Source organism: Ovis canadensis, chromosome 17 (assembly GCF_042477335.2).
Source record: "Ovis canadensis isolate MfBH-ARS-UI-01 breed Bighorn chromosome 17, ARS-UI_OviCan_v2, whole genome shotgun sequence".
NCBI classification, from domain to species: domain Eukaryota; kingdom Metazoa; phylum Chordata; class Mammalia; order Artiodactyla; family Bovidae; genus Ovis; species Ovis canadensis.
Window position 1 is genome coordinate 65,590,787 of NC_091261.1, and position 22,484 is coordinate 65,613,270.

The 22,484-nt window shown below is 36.5% G+C and overlaps 1 protein-coding gene and 1 pseudogene across 26 annotated transcripts in view; one reads left to right on the forward strand and one right to left on the reverse strand.

Annotated features, from left to right (window-relative positions):
- ATXN2 (ataxin 2) overlaps nt 1–22,484 on the reverse strand; it is a 99,836-nt gene that overhangs the window by 51,608 nt on the left and 25,744 nt on the right. For all 26 annotated transcript variants that reach the window (XM_069557887.1, XM_069557882.1, XM_069557884.1 and 23 more), the window contains exons 2-5: nt 19,448–19,484; nt 18,298–18,357; nt 17,749–17,820; nt 17,037–17,187 (exon numbers count right to left, since the gene is read on the reverse strand). In XM_069557887.1, coding sequence (XP_069413988.1) covers nt 17,037–17,187; nt 17,749–17,820; nt 18,298–18,357; nt 19,448–19,484 — 320 coding nt within the window. The remainder of the gene's footprint in view (nt 1–17,036; nt 17,188–17,748; nt 17,821–18,297; nt 18,358–19,447; nt 19,485–22,484) is intronic.
- On the forward strand, nt 8,793–11,262 carry LOC138422817 (E3 SUMO-protein ligase NSE2 pseudogene; annotated as a pseudogene).

Consider the following 22,484-nt stretch of genomic DNA (forward strand, 5'->3'; position numbering starts at 1 on the left):
CTGTTTCTGAAAGAACTACAGGCATAAAAAGAAAAGAATAAAAGGGATGAGATGAGATAATAAAAGATGACAAAGATGTGCTTCATTCCCTGCCTGATGGCATCCAATTTAGGGAAAGGGGAGATAGAAAGGGCTACTCTCCCTGCCTCCAAATGTTCCCTTCTTTTTCTGAGCCAGTGGTGCCACCTGGTGGTGATCAGAAAGAAATGTCTCAACCAATGTGCAGCCTCTATTCCTCAGTCCCATGCCCAGGAAATGAGCTCTGCTCAACTTTTTCCCTCTATCTCAGTCAATTATGACTCTGAAAAATCAAAGTTGCCTGAGAATTTTTTAAATGGCCAGAAAAGTAGCAAAAAAGTAACACTTATTTTAAGTTAACAAAAATAAATTTAAATAAAACTACAAAATGACATAAAACTAGATGAAATTAAAAAACCATTATCAGACTTGACATCAGAAGCCCTCAAATGTGCTTTCAGAGAAGCCTTCACCAAAATCCTCAGCTACTCATGTCATCTCTCAATTAAATCTGCTTTTCTTCAAACACTAAAATTCCAGATTAAAAACATTTCAATGATATTGTTCCAATAGATCAATTATTAACACTGTGACCTTTTTCAACGACTTTAAAAACATATTTTCTCATCATATACTTATGAGTTTTATATGGACCAATCTATACACAACAGAGCATCAGTTACAGTGGGTGCTATCCTAGCAACTTTCACTTCAAAAGGCATTCTAATACAGATCAGCATGCATTTGTCCTAAGTCGTGTCCAACTCTTTGCGACCCCATAGACTGTAGCCCACCAAGCTTCTCTGTCCACAGATTTTCCGGACAATACTGGAGTGGGTTGCCATTTCCTTCTCCAGGGGATCTTCTTGACCCAGGGATCAAACCCACATCTCCTACATCTGCTGCACTGGCAGGTGGATTCTTTACCACTGACCATCTTGGAGGCTCAATACAGACTAGAGTAACATAAAAAGTAATATTTTTCTGAACTGTACACAAAGCCAAGGGTTTCCCCAGGGGAAATGGAATTTGAGGCCAGAAGATTACATTTTTGTTTTATACTCTTCTGTTCTGTATGAGTATTTATACTATGAATATACGCTAAATCATGAATTTTATTATACAGCTATTAAAAAACACAGTATTAAAGAAAAGGATAAACAAAAAAGATAAGCATAGTGAACACAGTCAGGGCTCAGGGTGTGTGGAACAGAACAACAAAAGCAAGGGGACAAGCGGAGGCATTGTCCTAGGCAAGAGAGAGAAAAAAGAGAAGATTGCAGAGAAATGGGACCCAGGGAGTCTCTAGATTAGTGAATTCTTAACCTTTATTCTTTGATCTATGGACCCCTTCAGCATACAGGGGAGCTTACAAACATAAATGCAAAAAATACATAGAAAACTATAGGAGACCAATTATAATGATGTTTCCCTGATGGCTCAGATGGTAAAGAATCTGCCTGCAATGTGGGAGACCTGGGTTTGATCCCTGAGTTGGGAAGATCCTCTGGAGGAGGGCATGGCAACCCACTCCAGTATTCTTGCTTGGAGAATCCCCATGGACAGAGGAGGCTGGCAGGCTACAGTCCATGGGGTCGTAATGCAATATAATGAAATGCAGTTATCAAAATCTGAAAAACCCAATCTGTGCCACAGTTAATACATATACTTCTTTACTGATGCGTTAAACGGATCTAACGGCAAATCTAATACCTACTATAATTTTAGAGGCAATAAGCATAAAAATATTCAAATCTATACAAGTGGTATGAAATTAACTGAATTCTATAGGTGCTGAAGTCACAGATAATGCAGTGGTTTGTTGTCTACATTAATAATGGAAGGAAACACTAAATTCCAATAAAAATTTAATGAAAATAAAGATGTAGTATTTTTTTCTATCCAAGTTCATGAATGCTCTGAATCTTCGTGAACCATGGGGAATCCATGGAACCAGGTTAAGAACACTGGCTATGTGTTCTTAAAAGCAGGGGAAAAAAAAAAAAGTATTCTGCTCTGGATAAAGGAAATGAGGTACACAGAGTAAGGAACTGCAGGGGGTAGTCATCAGGTTGCAGAAACAGGTTAGAAAAGGGGCTGGCAGAGCCTAAGCTCTGGCAAGAGCTAGAAACTCTACATTCCTAACTAACCAGCACCACAAAGGTATCTTCCTAGTCACATTCCTTTTCCTAATTAAAGGAGTAGAGAGTTTAAAAATAGAAGGCCAGGGAAGGGTCAGAGAACCTTGTGAGGGGCAAGAAAAAAAGAAGTAGGTGTAACTGTGAAGGTGGCCATAGTCAAGAGGAGTAGATTTTGGAAGAGAAGCAGTTACGAGTGATGAGAAAGTCATGAAAGCAGGTTGCGAAAATAAGATGGAAATAAACAGTATTTAAGTAACAGAGCTAAATTTTCACAGGAATAGTGTTCTGTTCCAAATGATTAACCTGAAAATAAATTTTTCAAAATCTACCACTTGCAAACTAATATCTGAAGATATAAGGGTCTAAGTCACAAAACTATGTGAAACGTAAACGCATTCCAAGTGTATATACCCTTCTGTTCTAAATATCAAGTTATATTACAGAATAAATCACACAACAGCACTTGCCTATAAATCAGAAAAAATGCAGAAGTGGATAATGTCATTCTGAATATCCACAACTATTTTCTAATCATAATTTTGGGCCTATTAAGCAGAACTATTTAACAATTAAAATGTTGAAAGTGAAAGTAAAGTGAAAGTGAAGTCACTCAGTTGTGTCCGACTCTATGCGACCTGTGGACTGTAGCCCAGCAAGCTCCTCCGTCCATAGGATTCTCCAGGCCAAGAATACTGGAGTGGGTTGCCATTTCCTTCTCTAGGGGATCTTCCCGACCCAGGGATCGAACCCAGGTCTCCCACATTGCAGGCAGACGCTTTAACCTCTGCACCACCAGGGAAGTCCAATTAAAATGTTGGAAGTGGTTTATTTGATATACCATGTGACAGGAATTAAAGAACCAAAAAATTCAAGTCTTTGAAGTTAAATCCACTGAGGTCAGTTAAATCTCAACTTTAAAAAGAAACGTAAGGAGAGAATCAATCAGGAAGAACTAATACTATAAAACATTCGAAACAAAACACAAGCCCATCCTGACTTCACATGTGATAGGGTCTGGACAGGAAACTAGGATCTGTCTCTGCAGCACCCTTCCCACCCCCTCAACCTCAAACAGACAACAGAGGCTTCCATGCTTATGATCTGTTCTTGTCTCAGCAGCTAAAATTCTCAATCAAACATCTGTCTTTAAAAGCTTTAATCTTCGGAGGGACTTCCCTGACAGCTCAGTGATTAGGACACTGCGCTGCCACTGCAGGGCGTGCATGTTCCATCTCTGGTTGGGAACTAAGATCCCACATGCCACAGGACACAAGTCTTTTGTGCAGATAAAATAAAAGCCAACAGTGACAAAACCATGACTTTCTATAAGATGGAGACGTAACAATACAGGTGAACACATTGGCAAGCAAACACCTAACAACATTCCACAGAACAGGATGGACCAATACAGCAAAATTAACCAAGAACAAAAGGCCAAACACCTGTACCCTGCATTTTATTCAAAATTCTGAATAATTCTTAAAATAATTTCTTACCTTGGTAGAAAAGAATGTCATTTTTCCAAACTGAGAACTACCTAATTATATCTTTGCCTCCAGGGCACTTGAACAAAGAAAATGAGTTTGTGACCCCAAAATAGAAAGGGCTTCATTTTTACCCTGGTTAACACAAAAATTTGTGAATCTCTAAGGTGTGGTACCTTTTAATCATATGATTTCAAATTGAACCAAAGTTGATTTCATACTATTCTTCACAGATACAAATTTAAATTAAAAAAAAATCAACATTACATACATTGATATTTATATTCAACTATGTATACATTTCTAACATATACAGCAACTAACGCAACTTAATTATTTTAAAAGACTTTCAAAATAGCCCACATGCATGTTTTAATACTTTACTCCTTCACCTATGCTTCTAACTTTTCTCACTTGTACCAGAATCATCTGGGCCTTGTTTTCAAAGACAAACTTGGGATTTTGTTTTCTGTATTTCAAAAGGGTATTAAAATGCCTACCAGAAGTAACGTTTTGTCAGAAAAATATACTCTGAATAAGTTATGTTATAGGAAAGTTGCTTTTAGTTTGGCTAGGGATAACTGCTTTCTTGAGTTTCCTGGAAATGAATGATAGTTACCAGTTAATGTCTATGTAAGAAAAACAAAACCTACTAGTTTTTCCCTGGTTTGGGTGTAGTGTGTATAAAAATATATAAAACTTTAAAAATATCAGTTGAAAGAATAAGTGTATGTTGAATACCTATTATGGATCTGTAAGGCATTATGCTAAGATACAACAGGGCATACACATCCCTAGGTTCTATAAACGTGATTTCTAAACTCCAGAAAGTTATAATGCTTTGAGAGGGACAAAATACACTACTTTGTAAAGCTAAGTATTCAGTACATGATGTAAGACAACTGATTCTCCAACTGTGCTCCATGAAATCCAATTTCTTACAGGTATCTCAGCAGACAGCAAAAGAGTCAATCCCCTCCCAGACCACTACGTTGTAAGTGGGACTCAGCATGAGATTTCCTTGGGAATAGGGGGGGAGCAAACTACTCTGTGCTGAAAATAAAATTAAAAGTATAGAAGTCACTGCCATAGGCAATAAAAAAGACAACCACGGTGACCAGGAAGGGCACGGAAGACTCCGAAGAGGAAAGGAGATTTGAGCTTGGTCTTGAAGAAGTATCTAAAATTCTAGTTAGGAAGAAAGGTATTCAGAGTGGAGAATAAATCCAGCAGTGAGATAACTGAGCTCAAAGATGAAGATATGAATGGCTAGCATACAGAAAGAGAAGGCAATGGCACCCCACTCCAGTACTCTTGCCTGGAAAATCCCATGGACGGAGGGCCTGGTGGGCTGCAGTCCATGGGGTCGTTAAGAGTTGGACACGACTAAGCAACTTCACTTTCACTTTTCACTTCTATGCATTGGAGAAGGAAATGGCAACCCACTCCAGTGTTCTTGCCTGGAGAATCCGACGGACGGGGGAGCCTGGTGGGCTGCCGTCTATGGGGTCGCACAGAGTCAGACATGACTGAAGCGACTTAGCAGCAGCATGTAGAAAATGCCACTTAGGTCAAGAAGCAAATTAATACTGGGGAATAATGAGAGGTGAGGTTGAAAAAGAAAAGTTTCATTTAAGACGGCCCTGAATGCCAAGGTATGGCATCTCAACTTTCTTCTATAAGCAACAGTGGTCACTGTAGATTTTTTAACACAGGATGATATGTCTGACAACAAAATTATATAGCCTAGAGCAATAGTTATTTTGACTGTGATCTTCATAAAAAGTTTCTGAGTCCTATAACTCAAAGAAAATTCACCACTCAAGAAGAAACGACAATGCCTTACCAAGAGAACCGAGGTGGAGACTATCAGAATAGCTTAAGTAGGCAAGAGAGCTCAAAGATATCAACTTCAAAAGTGCAAATACAGGAGAGGAAAAGCAGCATTAATGAGCTATGACCAACCTAGATAGTATATTCAAAAGCAGAGACATTACCTTGCCAACTAAGGTTCGTCTAGTCAAGGCTACGGTTTTTCCTGTGGTCATGTATGGATGTGAGAGTTGGACTGTGAAGAAGGCTGAGGGCCAAAGAATTGATGCTTTTGAACTGTGGTGTTGGAGAAGACTCTTGCGAGTCCCTTTGACTGCAAGGAGATCCAACCAGTCCATTCTGAAGGAGCTCAAGCCTGGGATTTCTTTGGAAGGAATGATGCTAAAGCTGAAACTCCAGTACTTTGGCCACTTCATGCGACGAGTTGACTCATTGGAAAAGACTTTGATGCTGGGAGGGATTGGGGGCAGGAGGAGAAGGGGATGACAGAGGATGAGATGGCTGGATGGCACCACTGACTCGATGGATGTGAGTCTGAGTGAACTCCGGGAGATGGTGATGGACAGGGAGGCCTGGCCTGCTGCGATTCATGGGGTCACAAAGAGTCAGACACGACTGAGCGACTGAACTGAACTGAAGAAACACAGTAACCCCCTGAAAAAGTTCCTTCCTGAGCAACAAGCACCTCCAAGGAAAAGTAAAGTATATAAAGTTAAGAGTTTTTAACTAAACAGTAAAGAGTTTTTCAATCTAAACATCACTCCTTGTGCAAAAAAATTAAAAATCTTAAAAGAGATTCTATGGTTTTCTAGTTAGAATCAAACCAAACCACCCAAAGCATTTTCTTTTGTTCTTTTCTGAGATCTGACCCAGATACCCCTTTGACCAAAGTCTGGAAAGAATAAACTGATGCAGAAAAGCAAATACCAAAGTTCTGTTCTTGTTAAAAATATAATTTGCAAATTAATTTAAGTTTCTGTTCTTCTGAAGGAGACCAACAGAAAAGCCTAGAATATGACTAAAAAAAGGACAGACATCTCAATCAGTACACCATTCACAACATGCACAGGACAACAGGGCTTCCACAATAAACAACCATACAAATCCTTTAGATATTGCAATATACTTGATATACAATACGATATACAATATACACAAGTCTGAATAAAGTACTTGGACCCAGTAGCTCATTTAGGCAGCACCAGCTTGCACCAGACTGCATCAATAATGAAGAAACCTCATATTCTTCCTATACAAAATGAATTATTAAATTTTATCATACTATGATAAAATGAGATAAATATCCCTGAGAGAAAATACATCCTACTAAATATTAAGTTCTGGTGACTTCCCTGGTGGTCCAGTGGTTAAGACTCTGGCTTCCACTGTAAGGGGCATGGGATCAATCCCTGGTTGGGCAACTAAGATCCCACATGCTGTTCAGTGTAGCCATAAATGAATAAGTAGTATTTCTTATTTTCCCTACTAATAAACTGCTTGTGACATGAAAAAATTGGGATTCCCTAGTTAAAACTCTGGCAAAATATTTTTAAGATAAAATATTTCATCTCAGTTTTACTGCTGCTGCTAAGTCGCTTCAGTCATGTCCAACTCTGTGCAACCCCATAGACGGCAGCCCACCAGGCTCCCCCATCCCTGGGATTCTCTAGGCAAGAATACTGGAGTAGGTTGCCATTTCCTTCTCCAATGCATGAGAGTGAAAAGTCAAAGTGAGGTTGCTCAGTCGTGTCTGATTCTTAGCAACCCCATGGACTGCAGCCTACCAGGCTCCTCCGTCCATGGGATTCTCCAGGCAAGAGTACTGGAGTGGGGTGCCATTGCCTTCTCCCAGTTTTACTAGACCCATTATATAACATAAAAGGCACTATAATTAGGAATTTAAATTTGAAAAGTAATTTTCTTAAAACATTAAATTAGCTAAATTAAGTTGAACTGAGGATATCTGACTTCAAAATATCAACCAAGTTATTAGGGAAAAAAAATTTAAACCTACAAACCAGATTCCTTTGAAAGATCTGAATGAAGATCAGTAGTCAAGACTCCATAGGACCAAATGCACACCAAATTCTACAGCAAATCCAGGTTAATGTAACTTACAGAAGAACAAGGGAAAAATGGAAGGCAACTTTGTGAGGCTTGCTGTATTTAAAAGTGTTAGATCCCACAGAATGTTACATTTCTAATTGATAGAAATCAGAGATAACACTATCTCCAAAAGAGAGAAGATAAATTCTAACAAAAACCTCAATAGAAAGGTACACGTGGTGCAGTGATATCCAGAGGTGAACACTTTATTTTCAGCTTCCCCATTAGTCCTGGTTCAGAACTCCATTCTGAGGGGTGAACAGAACCTTTAGTCTGTGCCATCCAAAAGAATGAAATGATCTAATTTTGTTTGAGCAGTTTTTAAAAATAAAAGGTACTATTTTCATCTCAAAAGTTAAAGAGAAAGGAAAAGGGAAAGAAAGGGCTTTTGTAGAAAATGAAGCAGAAAAAAATCCCATATAAATTCAGAAATATTCAAGAATTAAAAAACAAAATGTGGGAACTGTATTTCCAATACTATTAGGCAATACAGTAGTTGTTTTACAACAACTAACTCTTAAGCCTATAACAAAAGTGTTTGGAAACAGGTTAAGAGAAAGCTAATTCCAATTCTTAAACATCTATACAAACACCATTCTGTGTCCTTGGCAGATATATAAAATATTTTACAGATTCAGACTGTTCTTCTCTAATATAAATTAGAAGAACTGTTTAAGTGCATATGCTCCCTTAAAACTCTTTGTGACGTCTGATCTAGGTAAAAAAAGCAATCAATTTCTATTTACAGTCAGATGGAACAGAAATTAAAGGTGGAGACAATTCATCCACATTCTTTCATTGCCTGGCTTTATTACTAGTTTTAATATATTTGCTATTCATAAGATTCCATTGATACTGTGCAGGTCACGACAAAAAACAAAACTAAAAGCATACAGTAACTGGGTATTCTAGCCTTCCACACAATACTATCAAGAAAATGGTCTTCCTGAAAATGTCTTGGACTTGTTTGAATTACCTACTAGGAGATTGCTGCCACAAATAAGAGACATATAAATTCATGGAACATGATAGAGAACTCAGAAATAAATCCACACATCTATAGTTAATTCATCTTCAACAAAGGAGGCAAGACTATACAACAAAAAAAAGCTGGTCTCCTCAGCAAGTGGTATTGGGAAAGCTGGACAGCTGCATGTAAATCAATGAAGTTAGAACACTCCCTCACACCATACACAAAATTAAACTCAAAATGGCTCAAAAACTAAATGTAAGACATAAGATCATAAAACTCCTAGGAAAGAACACAGGCAAAACATTCTAACATAAATCATAGCAACGTTTTTCTTAGGTCAGTCTCCCAAGGCAATATAAATAAAAGCAAAAATAAACAAATGGAATCTAATCAAACCTTTAAGTTTTTGCACAGCAAAGGAAACCATAAGCAGAACGAAAAGACAACCCACAGGAAGGGAAAAATTTCCAATGAGATTGACAAGGGCTGCATTTCCAAAATATACAAGTAGCTCAACACAACTTAGTATCAAAAAAACAAATAACCAAACAAAAAATGGGCGGAGACCATAATAGGCATTTTCCCAAAGAAGGCATACAGATGGTCAATAGGCATGCAAAGATGCTGAACATCACTAATTACTAGAGAAATGCAAATCAAAACTATAATGAGCAATCGCCTCACACTGGTCAGAATGGCCATCATCAAAAAGTCTACCAATAAAGAACGCTGGAGAGGGTGTGCAGAAAAGGGAGCCCTCCTACACAGTTGCTGGGAATGCAACTGGTGCAGCCACTACGGAGAACAGTATGTAGGTTCTTTTCAAGGAATATAGAAGAGTTATAAACATGAAGAATACAGCAGATACTTTGTGTATGCTCCAAAGACATACAAAGAAATAACATGCAATACTTCCCTATTATGTACCTCAAACTACCCTATGTATTAAGTTTTCCATCATCTGTTCCACTATATGTTTTTTTTAATCTCAATTTCTGTACCACCTCCATATTGGCCTCAGTAAATGCTGATTCATTTCCATTTATTACTTGGACCCAGCATGGACATACATCCTTCTCTAACTTGCCTACAGCAAGGCTGAGGCAGTAAACCTTATAATGGTACAGTTTTAACAGAAGACTATTAGAACATGGACTGACTTAGAAAACCTACTTCCTTAAAAACAAAAAACAAACCTACTTCCTTATAAACAAAAAACAAACCTACTCCCAATGGCCACAGGCCCAAGACAATCAGCTTCCTAGACAGCCATAAGAACACTTGCCTCTATCACCCCACCTGCCTACCTACCACAGGGCCTATCCTCCCGCCAAAAAGGCAGGCTGTCAATCCCCATCACTTGCCCAGTGTTAGAGTTGCCTGCCTGCCTGTCCAATGTTAGCAGCTGCTGCTCAGCTACAGATCCTCCTGCACTCCTTGCTCCAAGATACCTACTCAGCTGCAAGGCTGTGGCCAGCCAACCACACTGGCGTGCCAGACATGAATGAACCGGAAACACATTTAGATTCCTCAGAATCTAAGGCTTTGCAGGCCATATGCTGCTCTGGGACCTGCCTCTTCCTGAGACTGACGTGTCATTCCTAATGTCATGCACTTCAGAAAAGATTCCACTGTTATTCAGAGGACCTCACCCTATCAGACACAAACAGAATAGTGCAACACCAGAATAAAATAATCCAGACAATTTTATTTCTCACTGTTCTCTCATCACCCATTCACAACCCGAATTACTCCAACTACTACAACAGACACAAGTCTTTATGTCTCTGAACTTTATTTGGGATTTAATGCCACCAATTTCAACTTTCTGACATGGGAAGGGAATTAAGGATGGAGTTGGGGTCTGGGTGTGGGAAGTCCAAGCACAGCCAGATGGAGCTACATTGGGCAGCCAGGTAATACTTTCAAGATGCAGGGGTAGTTCCACTTCAAGTTCAGGTTCAACTGGTTTTATATCCTTCAGGAGTGGAGAATCTGCACTCTCCTCCTTGAAAAACTTTCAATCCTGCATCAGCTTTGGAAAGGATAGCTTCTAGCGTTCCTTTGGATCTCATGGAAACTTATACTTAAGTGAGTAGTGAGTACAGTATGGATAAAGCAATGTTTGAATTTGCAATGATGAATCGGGAACTAAACCATTATTAAAGGCTGTACAATAAACCATGTAAAACCATGTCCAGAAAAAATATCCAATCTAAATTTACTAGTGAAGTTGTTTTTGGCTTTATAGAATAAGAAATCTGATGTAGACTTTCAAAATAATGAAAAATCTGTACAATTTAAACAACAGCTGAAAGAACTAAAGAAGCAATATGGTCTTCAAGCAGACAGGATGATGGCACAGAAGGAGCTGATGAAGATATGATTGTGACCCAAACTCAGACCAACTTTATCTGCCCCATCTACACACTTGGAAATGAAGAAACCAGTGAAAAATAAAACACGTGGCCACACCTATGAAGAAGCAGCCATTGTTGGCATGATTGAGTCTAAGCACAAAAGGAAGAAAAAGCCCTGTTGCCTGAAAATTGGCTGTAGCCACACAGATGTGAGAATGTCTGATGTCAGCCAGGATAAGGTACTGAGAAGGGTGACTGAGAGCCACAACAAGAAAAGCACTGCCAATCTGACTAGGAAACCCCTGCAGGCAACTCCACAGCCTACCTCCTACCCCAGTCATCTGTAGAGAGTGATGCTTGTCCAAGTACTTCAACTGGCTGTGTAGCACACGTTAGGGTAAAAAATCAAAGGTTTTAGTATATTTGAAAGCATTCTTCTATGTCCCAATACACATTCAAACCTATTATATTGTTTATTTTTAAGTGTTCTATAATTTTAAATAAAACTTTGATTATCAACTTTCCACTTTCCCTGAATTCTCTCACATGCTTTGGTATCTCTAACTCTAAAAATGCCTAGAGCAGAGCTTCTTAACATGGAGCACATGAATTTCCTAGGAAATAACACGGAATTAAATGTAAAAGTCTCTGTGTAAAGGTATACAGCATCCCTAAGTTCTCAAAAGGGACTAAGAATATGAATTTCTTTGTACTGTCTATAGCAATTAGCAAAGCAATGAATACATTCCAGAGCATAAAGAGTATTCGTTGCCTGGCTGTAGACATTAAGACTATTTATACGTTTCCTGTTCTTTGCATGAAACAGTGCTTCTTTAAAAGTATGTGAAGGCTCTAATTTCATTCATTCAAAAGACATTTATATTGAGACCATACTGTGTGACAGAACACTATACTAGACATCAAGGATGAAAAACATACAGTACACAAGGAACTCAAAGCATAATGGAGGAGACAGAAACATCTTAATATAATACAACACGGTATAAGGGAAATGATGTGGAGACACTCGAGAGGAGGCTTGTATGCGGTTGGTAGCTGATATTATGAGAGTATACAAGTGACTACATGTGATAAGAACAGTGAGCAAAGAACACAGGAATTCCCTAGTGGTCCAGTGGTCAGGATTTGGCATTTTCACTGCCGTAGTCCAGGTTTAATTCCCAGTCAGGGAACTAAGATTTCACATGCTTCAGGCAACTAAGCCCAAAACACTGCAACTACTGAGCCCACATGCCCCAACTAGAGAGAAGCCCATGTACCACAACGAAAGAGCCCATGTGCTGCAACCAAAATCGGACACAACCAAATAAATGGTTAAAAAAAAAGAAAACATGGGAAGCAGAGTCAGCAGAAAATGAGAGTCAAGAAGTCTGGGTAAGAAAGGAATACAGAATACTAATTAGAAGAATTCAAGATAACCAATTTTCTCATTTATTATTTTTTACTTATTGTAACAAAGGAGCTGGCAAGCAAAAGTCATTCTTAAGACTAAATCTAACCTGACATAAGAAATCATGTGAAATTACACAGAACTTGATGAGAGTCAAAGGATGAGTGTTACTACAAAATACATTGTCTTATTTCGCTGAAGCCAGTACAATATGTATTTCTGAATAACCGTAACAACTGAAATGCAGTAGGGAAAATGATCTAGGTTTTAGACTTGGCAAACTTTTCCTATAAAGGGGCAGATGGTAAATTTTTTTTTTAGTTTTCAAAGTCACATAGTCTCTAATACAATTATTCAACTTTATCACTGCAGCATTAAAGCAGCCAGAGACAATGCATGAACGAATAGGCCTAACTGTGTTTCAATAAAACATTATTTACTGATGAGTTGATATGGCCATAAGCCTTAAGTCTGCTGATCCCTGTTCTACAGGCTGAGAACAGTACAAAGGAAATGAAAATGGAATAAGGAAGTAGAAGAGAAGCCATAGAACTAAAATACAGTTGAGTTAGGGTATTAAATTTGAAAAAAAAAATGAATAAAGGAACTGTAAGATGAGAAGAGGGAAAAAAGAGATGAGAAAGGGATATTGGAAAGACAGGAAAACCATGTAAAAATCAAGTAGCAATAATATGCCAATTCCAAGGTAGACATATACAAAGGCAACTGAATGCGCTAAAAATAGATGCAAAATGAGAAAAGGAAAATGACAGCATCCCAGGATCTGTCTGCACTGGAATTCACATAAAACACACACTAATTCTCCAGTGATAATTTGATGGTCTCTTCTAGTTATGCTTGTACAAAAGGAACAGCCTGCAAGATCAAAGTTGTTCTTCCTTTTGCCCATAAATCAAACTGGTATATATACAACATTCAAGAGATCAGATGAAACTTATTCACTATACCCTAAGATATCAATTACTGCTAGGCCTATTATTCACTTGAACATGTGTATGAAAGACAACTCAAACCTTATTAAAATCAATGTAGTTAGCATTAAAAACTTAAAAGCCACACACATCTTACTAATTTTAAAAGTTTCCCCAAAAATAAAGGCAAAGATTTTAAAATGAAAAGAATTTTCAAACAGTATAATAATGTACATATTTATACTGCCTGAGGTTTTTTTCCCCCACTCTCGGTTTTGTTTGTGGAGAAATTCTTTAAGGTAAATTCAGATTAATTCTGATTCAGCTCAGCTAAACAATACATTACACACACAATTTATGTCACTACAGGACAATGTTTAAGAATATGACTTGGGGTTAGATGGCACTTGGGTCTGTGTCCTCATTTCATCAAGTTAATTAAATCCATGTCTCAGTTCCCTCACCTACAACATGTGGATAATAATCATACCCACTTCAGAAAGAAGCTATGATGATTAGATGAAAAAATGAACATAAAATACTTTAGCATAGAGTCCAATACATAGAATTGGCACTTGAATTTTAGTTATATATTGCCAATTTAAGATTTTGACAGTGCTATTTATTACAAGATAAAAACCCACAAAGGAAATAAATCTCCCTCTTCTTTTAGGAAGCTATAATGTAATACTAGTTTTGTTCTTATCACTCATTTCTATTATTTCTAAAAAAAAAAAAAAAAAAAAACCCTCAACCATCTACCCATTCAAAATGCAGAAAAGTGGTATCAAACTGATACCAACTAGGACTTTTCAAGATACTGTACAATTCTGAGACACTGTGAGGTAAGGAAAGAGTACAAATCCTCAAGATCTCCAGAACACAGCCATTCCTAGGATCTTATCACATGAAATTCATGGCTCACATGCCCAACTACACCTCACAATCAAACATTCAGAGCCTCACCCAGGCTAAATATCATGAAATCATGATCTCCAAAAGTGAAAACTAGGTATTTTTTTAAACCCATGGGTGACTAGAATGTGAAACCAACACTAAGAATCACTGGTTACATCCTACCTTCCTTTACTTACAGAGATTAGAAATCTGAGTATGTGTTTAACACAAATAATGTTAATAGAAAAGCAGTACTAAATGACTTAATTTTCATAATTAATAAATCATCATTTAACTTATATGCAGAGTATATCATGTGAAATGCCAGGCTGGATGAATCACAAGCTGGAAAAATATTGCCAGGAGAAATATCAACAACCTCAGATACACAGATGATACCATTTTAATGGCAGAAAAGTGAAGAGGCACTAAAGAACCTCTTGATTACAATGAAAGAGGAGAGCAAAAAAGCTGGCCTAAAACCCAGCATTCAAAAACTAAAGATCATGGCATCCAGTCCTATCACTTCATGGCAAATAGATGGGGAAAATGTGAAAATAGTGTCAGATTTCATTTTCTTGGGCTCCAAGATCAATGTGGATAGTGACTGCAGCCACAAAATTAAAAGACACTTGCTCCTTGGAAGAATAGCTATGACAAAACTAGACAGTGTATTAAAAAGCAAAGACATCACTTTGCCAACAAAGGTCTATATAGTGAATGCTGAGGTTTTTCCCAGTAGTCATGTACGGATTTGAGAGTTGGACTACGAAAAAGGCTGAGCGCCGAAGAATTGATGCTTTTGAACTGTGGTGTTGGAGAAGACTCTTGAGAGTCCCTCGGTCTGCAAGGAGATCCAACCAGTCAATCCTAAAGGAAATCAACCCTGAATATTCATTGGAAGGACTAATGCTGAAGCTCCAATACTTTGGCCACCTGATCAAAGAACTGACTCACTGGAAAAGACCCTGATACTGGCAAATATTGAGGGCAAGAGGAGAAGGGGGCGACAGAGGATAACATGGTTGGATGGCATCAGTGACTCAACTGACATGAGTCTGAGCAAACTCAGAGAGATAGTGAAAGACAGGGAAGCGTGGCGTGCTGTAGTCCATGCGGGTCGCAAAGAGTTGGACACGACTTAGCAACTGAACAACAACAATAAATCATGCCAATTAATTATTCTTAAAGTTTTCTCTATAGAATTAGAATCTCCAAAACAATACTTTTATAGATGCAACTTCTGCCAGGACAGTGCTAAGAATCAGGACTTGGAGAACTGAAATCCTAAACACATGACTTGATACTATTTTCAGAACCCTATACACTGGACACAATTGTATAATTCACTAAACTCCTACAGTCCTTAAATAAAATACCTAAAATTACTCTACTACTCAATGTTCTCATCAAGTAAACTATTATGTATATAGTAAAATACATGCATCCCCTAATGAATGTACTGAACACTATCAAAGCTATTGCTCTGATTTGGATTTTCTTGGCTTTGTACAATGAATACAATTTACCTGAGAAATAAAGGCATAATAAAATAATAAAATAATAAAAATTTAAAGACTAACTTTTACAAGGATCAGTGAATGGGACATCAATGCCTTCAAGTAGTATTTATCCTTTCAAACCAGGAAATGTCAATTCTCTTTAAGAATAATAACAAAGCATGTTATGAATGGCTTCGAGCTAAATGGCCTGGTACCCAACAGATCAGCGGACATCTGTTGCCGTTGTGGCCAATACTTTTTTCCCACAGTGCTAAGTGCTACACTCAACTAAAATTTTATTTTTCCTTTTGACTTACGATCCAATTCAATTTTTAAATTTAAAACAGTGAAATATTTCAATAGTTTAAGTATAAATAATTTTGTGCTCCTAGGCATAAGTAAGATGAACTCCAAAGGCAATTACTAAAGAAGACTTGGTACTTCCCTGGTGGTCCAACGGTTAGGACTCTGCACTTCCAGTGTTGGGCAACTAAGATCCCCCATGGTATTAGCAGCCAAAAAACCCAGAAAGACTTGTTTGCTTTTATGGGCCACTGGACTCTTAGACAGAGTTGTGAATCAAAGACACAATATAAGAAGATACAAGATCAGAGCACAGTGCTTTCATCAACAATGCAAAAGCAGTTTCATAGTACCTAGAGCAGCTTGTTTCTGAAAAAGCAATCTATGAATAACTAAAGCTGAGAACCTTATTAAGAGGTCCAAGAGAAAGGCTTTAACTTTCTGGTGGCTTGTAATTTCCAGATAACAGTGTAGAAGTATCAGTGCAACCGTGAAAACAGTTGGTACAGACTGAATGATGAAAATAAAAAATTGTTATAAGCTGCAACAGAGATGACTACAAAATTTGAATGCCACCGCTGCCCTCCCCAACAAAAAATCATGTAAGAATTTTAGAACCAGTTTCAAAATTGCCCGAGAGAGAGCCTTTCAATGTGTTATTGAACACTCAGTATTGCAGAGTACGCTCTCCAAATGAGTGATAGCAATTCCCACATTTTCTTATTTATAAACATTAAAACACTAAAAATACGTAAGCTAAATATTTAAGTCAAACAGAACAAGAAATTTTTAGTTGAGTACTATTAGTAGCACTTTTGACAGTAAAACTTCAGAAAATTCTTCACAAACTTGTTTTTAATAGAATACAAGTCTTCATTATTTATCCTACCCAAAGTACCAAGGAATATTCCTCTGAAGTTTTAAATATTTTCCAGCAAAAGTGCATTTAAATTCCCATTTGCCTTATTTCTTTTTAAAAATAAAAAGAGAAAAAGGAAAATTCTGCAATCAGTGTAGAATCTTTTCTTGAATAAATCTAATAAACTATGAAGCATATTTAGGAAATCAAAACTCACCTCTTCTTGCATAACTGGAGTCCATATCTTTAAACTGCACCACAACAAAGTCTGAACACTTGAACAAAATACTCTCCATTATTTCTTCACGTTTTGGCCCCGAACTGGATTCTGTACTTTTCTCATGTGCAGCATCAAGTACCAGATCACACTAAGGAGGAAAAAAAAAAAAAATTAAAACATTTATAAAATAAAATCCAACAGGAATTCCTTTGCACATCAAGGTACTATTTCTTATATGCCTTTGGTAAAAAATTATCTCAAGAGATCCTTATAATCATACTGTTTTCTCAGTAATATGATCTATTATTCCAATTTAAAAATTCTCTCATCTAAAAGTTGGTCTTTGCTTCCATGGTTTGCCTTAAGCACAACAGTAGTAAAGAGGAAAATAATAAACCACTAGGATCCCTCTTCTAGTCCATAATGTTTGCAAAGGCCAAAATATTTTAATAAGCATAAAGAGCAAGAAGTTGTTCTGATTATACAAATCTGTCTATAAAGTAATCAGTACTTGAAACCAAAGAGTAAAGTCATTCAAAGTGGTTTTAAGAAGTGCAGTAAAGGTAATGTACTAAGCATGAAAATGTGACAAACACATTGTCTCATAACTATAAACTGCTAAATCAGAAACTAATGGACACATGGAAACATACACACTAGTTGCTGATTCTCGGGGTTTTACATTATTTTTTAAAAAAGTAAAAATTACCTTAGGACTGTATGTTTTAAAAACTCCTTCATATATACCTCCGTTTTTCACTTGTACTTCACATTTGGATCCCTAAAAACACATAATTAATTTATCAAAGAAACAGTGTGCTATGCAGTCATGGAAATAACTTCTTTCATTCTACTTTTTATAGCTCATTCAATATATTACATAATCACTGACAGAATAAAAAATTTTTAAAACATTAACAATACACTTAATTCTCAAAATTCTTCAGGAGGTCCTGCTCAGTCTGCAGTATAAGTTTAAACTGGGAAATTTAGTATTTTTGACTCTAGCCTATTAAATAACAAAATAATGCACTAAAGACAATCAACTAGTAATATTATTTTGTACACAGCAGACTTAACAAGATCGCTTTTACAGTGAGTTACAATGACTTGAATTGAGTTCTAATTTGTTTTCTACATCATCCTGATTAAACAGGATCTAAGAAATGTTACTTTTATCACTGATTCACATTTAACTTCAAGAAATTATTTTATTCCACTCACAAGGCAGTTTCTCCCCAATACTCTGAAAACTTACAACAACTGATGTAAGAATATGAACCATCCTCATATTTGCATAGATTCCATCAAAAGAAATCTGTAATATTGAGAAAAAACATTATTGGCACTCATTATTTATCTCTCTATATATATTACAGTTAACACTTCTTCTGTTACAAAATGTTTAGTTAGGTTTATACCTCATACTCATTAAAGAAAGACTTGGTTTACTGTAATCTTTTCCTCCTTACAATGTATAAATTTTCAAAGGTGAAATCAATTATGTCAATTAACAATATTCTAACTATCTATGATATTTTTTAAAAAAAGCAAAATTGGACTTCCATATATGAAGAAAGACAAAGTCACAGAACAGAAGACAGATCAATGACTTAAGAGTAGGGATCACTACAAAGTGGCATGAGGGATTTCTGGAAGTAATAGGACTGTTCCATTATCTCGACCGTGGTGGTGGTTACACAATGTATACATCAAAACTCAAAAAACTGTACACTAAATAGGGTTAAATATACCTTATTAAATAAATAGAGGTGGAGGGGGAACCTCTGTAGAAGACCCTTGATTATCTTTTCTCTTAGTACATCTCAATCAATGATATTGCTCTAAGGTCTAATAAACCACATCACTTCTTATTACACACCACCTAAGTATGTGTCCTGATTCTAAAGAAAATCTATGTATAAAAAAGGCAAAGTCTCAAAAATTAGTGACAGCTTCGCATTTATTTCTTGCATTTTGTGGAACCTACATCTTCAGGCCTTTGTACCTAGTTTAACTTCACTGATCTAAAACCATTTTCCAAAGGAGAAAAATGAAAGAAATAAAAGCACATTATTTCAAAATCAAAACCCCAAAGTTTTGCCAACTGTGGTCCTAGTGTTCCATTCATCTCATTAATCATTTTTATTTGCCTTTAGTCATTTGTAAAACAAATGAGTTATTATTAAGTATGAAAAATCAAAATACTATTTACAATAGTTCTGCATTTTACACATCATCATAAAAGTTATACCTAATAATCTTATGCTAAGCAGTACTAATCTATAAAGGTTATCTGAGATATAAGGCAATTTTGGGGGGGGGGGGCTTGGCTTTTCATCTGTGGGATTTAGAAACCACATTTCTGTTACCAATTTTTCCAAACAAGTAACATTGAAATTACTCACCGTGGATTGAGGCAGTCCTTTGCTACTGTTTCGGCCTCTGAAAAGATTAAATATTTATGAAATTCAACAAGCTAAGCAAACTAAAATATTTTTTCAAATTTAAAATACCTTATAATCCCATCCAAAAAAAATACACTATCTGTGGGAAGGATCATCCAATGTGAAGTATAAGGGCTACCTAAGCATGATGCTTGCTGTGCTTTCCAGGCTCAGAGGGCTGCAACAGGTATGGGTCAGAGGAGGGAGGAAGGAGGAAAGAATGTGACCATAATAAAAATCAAGTAAATAAAGTAAAAATTAAAACAAGCTACTTACAGAAATAACCAATACCAAAAACAATAATCGCCTCTCCAAAAGTTAACCAATCACTCTTGTCATACAAAACTACTCAGGAGCAAAATACAGATTATATTCCCAAGTTAACTGACATACTTGACTAATAACATCAAGATACCTCCATTTTCCCCTCACCTCTTAAAAATAGGTACTGTGTTTACAACTGCAGAAAAAATTTGAAAAGAAGTTAAATCATTCAAAGCATTTTCACTTTCAATACTAAGTGCTCCTGTTAGGATCTATATGGCAAACCAAACCACTCTCCCTGCCAAACCACTCCCTCTGAAACAATGCAGTACACCTATGTCAGCTGTCAAGTGATTTCCAGTAATGTGGAGTCTATTATCAAGTAAATTTAGAGAACAAAATATACTGTAAGGCTTGCTCCAATGGAAAAAATTAGCCCCTCTATTATGACTAAAAAATTAAATAAAGTAAAATGTTATAAGCTCATAAACATTACTCTTGAGGAACAGTATTAGAATCTCATTCTAATAAAATAATCACAACACTCAAAACCACAAACTTAAAAACATTCAAAGCAGCACAATTCAGGTGAAAAAGCCTAGCAGTATGAATGGTGAAAATTCCCAGAAAAGCAGGACTGATACTAGTACTCTGAGGTCAGCTGGTTTTGTTTCTAACTTTCATCTACCTTTTCCCATCTAGAAAATAACGTCTTTGACCAAATCACCCGAGATTACTTCCATTTTTATCATTTCTGCCTCTCACACAACACAGATAAAGTCCTAAAATCTAAGGAATTTGACCAATAATTCATCATTTATAAAACTTACTACAAACCAGACAGTATATAGTAAGCACCACGTCAAATTTCTCACCCCCACTTCACAGGTGAGGAAATGGAAACAGTAGCTAAATGTCTTGACCAAAGTCATCTAGTTCATGAGCAATAGAGCAGATATTTAAACCAGGTGATCCAAAGTATAGACTTTGCATTTCTAGGTTATGCTCCTTCTCTGAAATTGTATCACAAAAAATTAACTTGACAATAAAGCCTAGTCCAATCTCTGCATCTTTCAAAAGCCATCTAAATGTATTATGGTTTTCTGTTTATTTGTAGTCGGTAGTCAAACGCTATAAAATGTCTAAGTATTACCATTTTATCTTATCCTAGTGGTTGCTGAGATGCTACAGTTAAAAGATTTAAACAAATGACACTAATTAAGTGCCCTTAAATTTATGCAGTGTACCCACAAGGCTACTTAAAAGAGTTTAAAACATAAAATTCCGTGATAGAAATCACACTTTTTTAAAAAACTGAGTACACACAGTTATATTTTTGACTAATAGAGAGCAACTGTTGAACAATCCAATTTACTCAGTAGAACAAACTGGTCAACAGGAAAATAATCAAAGACTCACAGTGGTATATAGTGGCATAAAAGTATAGAAACTACTGATTTCCACTGCTCTACCAGGTGGCTGGACACCCAAAGGGGATGTTAGCAAACAACAGTAGCATTCTCTGAACCCGATAAAAAGCCCACATTCATTCTTGTTTTTCTCTTTTTGAATCCACTCAGATTATGGTTGACTTTTAGTTTTTTTTCCTTTGGTATTTCAGGACAAGCATTCTAATATTTCATATAGGGAAAAAAAAAAAAGAATCTAAAAAAAAACCCAACCAAGATATTTTAGTTCCAAATATAAGCATTAATGCAACAGATCAGGTTTAGCAAATCAATAATATCCAGGATTTTAAATTTTCATTGAACATGAGGTTAAAATGTGAATCAAAATATCAAATATAAATATACAAAATAATAATAAAAAGCATATATTGCTTCAAAATAATACAGTAGGGAGGAAACAGGGTTAAAAATGAAACAAGACTGGCATGAGTTGATAACTGCTGAAGCCAGGTACAGTGATATGCAGGGGTTCATTATATCATTCTTTTTACTTTTCAAAATTTCCTTAAGTTAAAAAAGTCTTCTGACATGACACAAAGGGAGTCTGGATTCAATCAAGTGTATAGATCTTCCAATTTACAGAGACTATTGGGTAGTACAGTAAATTAACTTATACCACGAGGTTACAAGTCAGTTACATCCAGAATGCGGTAAATTTGACTCAACAGATGACACTACACTACAAAGTGTAGAGGATAAATTATTACACATTTAAAGATACACAAAATGAAAAGCAAAATGTGTCTTCCCAATTTCAAAACTTATCACAGATTTTCCTGGTGGTCCAGTGGTTAAGAATTCGCCTGCATGTAAAACAGAAAGCTAGTGGGAAGCTGCTCTACAACACAGGGAGCTCAGCTCAGTGCTGTGACAACCTAGAGGGGTGAGGTTAGGGGTGTGGGAGGGAGATTCAAGAGAGAGGGGATATATGTATACTTACAGTTGATTCACAATGTTGTACAGCAGAAACAAACAATATTGTAAAGCCCCAGCCATATAAGTAATTTTCAAAACTTATCACATAACTAAAGAAATCAAAATAGTATGGTACTGGCATTAAGGACAGCCATAAAAATCAATGGCATAGAATAGAGAGCAGAGAAAAAAACCTTCATGTTTATGGGCAACTGATCTTTAACAAGGGGATCAAGATCATTCATGGAAAATCTCTTTAACAAGTGATGCTGGAAAAACTAGATACTCACATGCAAAAAAAGATGAACCTTTACCTTACACCATATATAAAAATGAGCTAAGAAATGAGC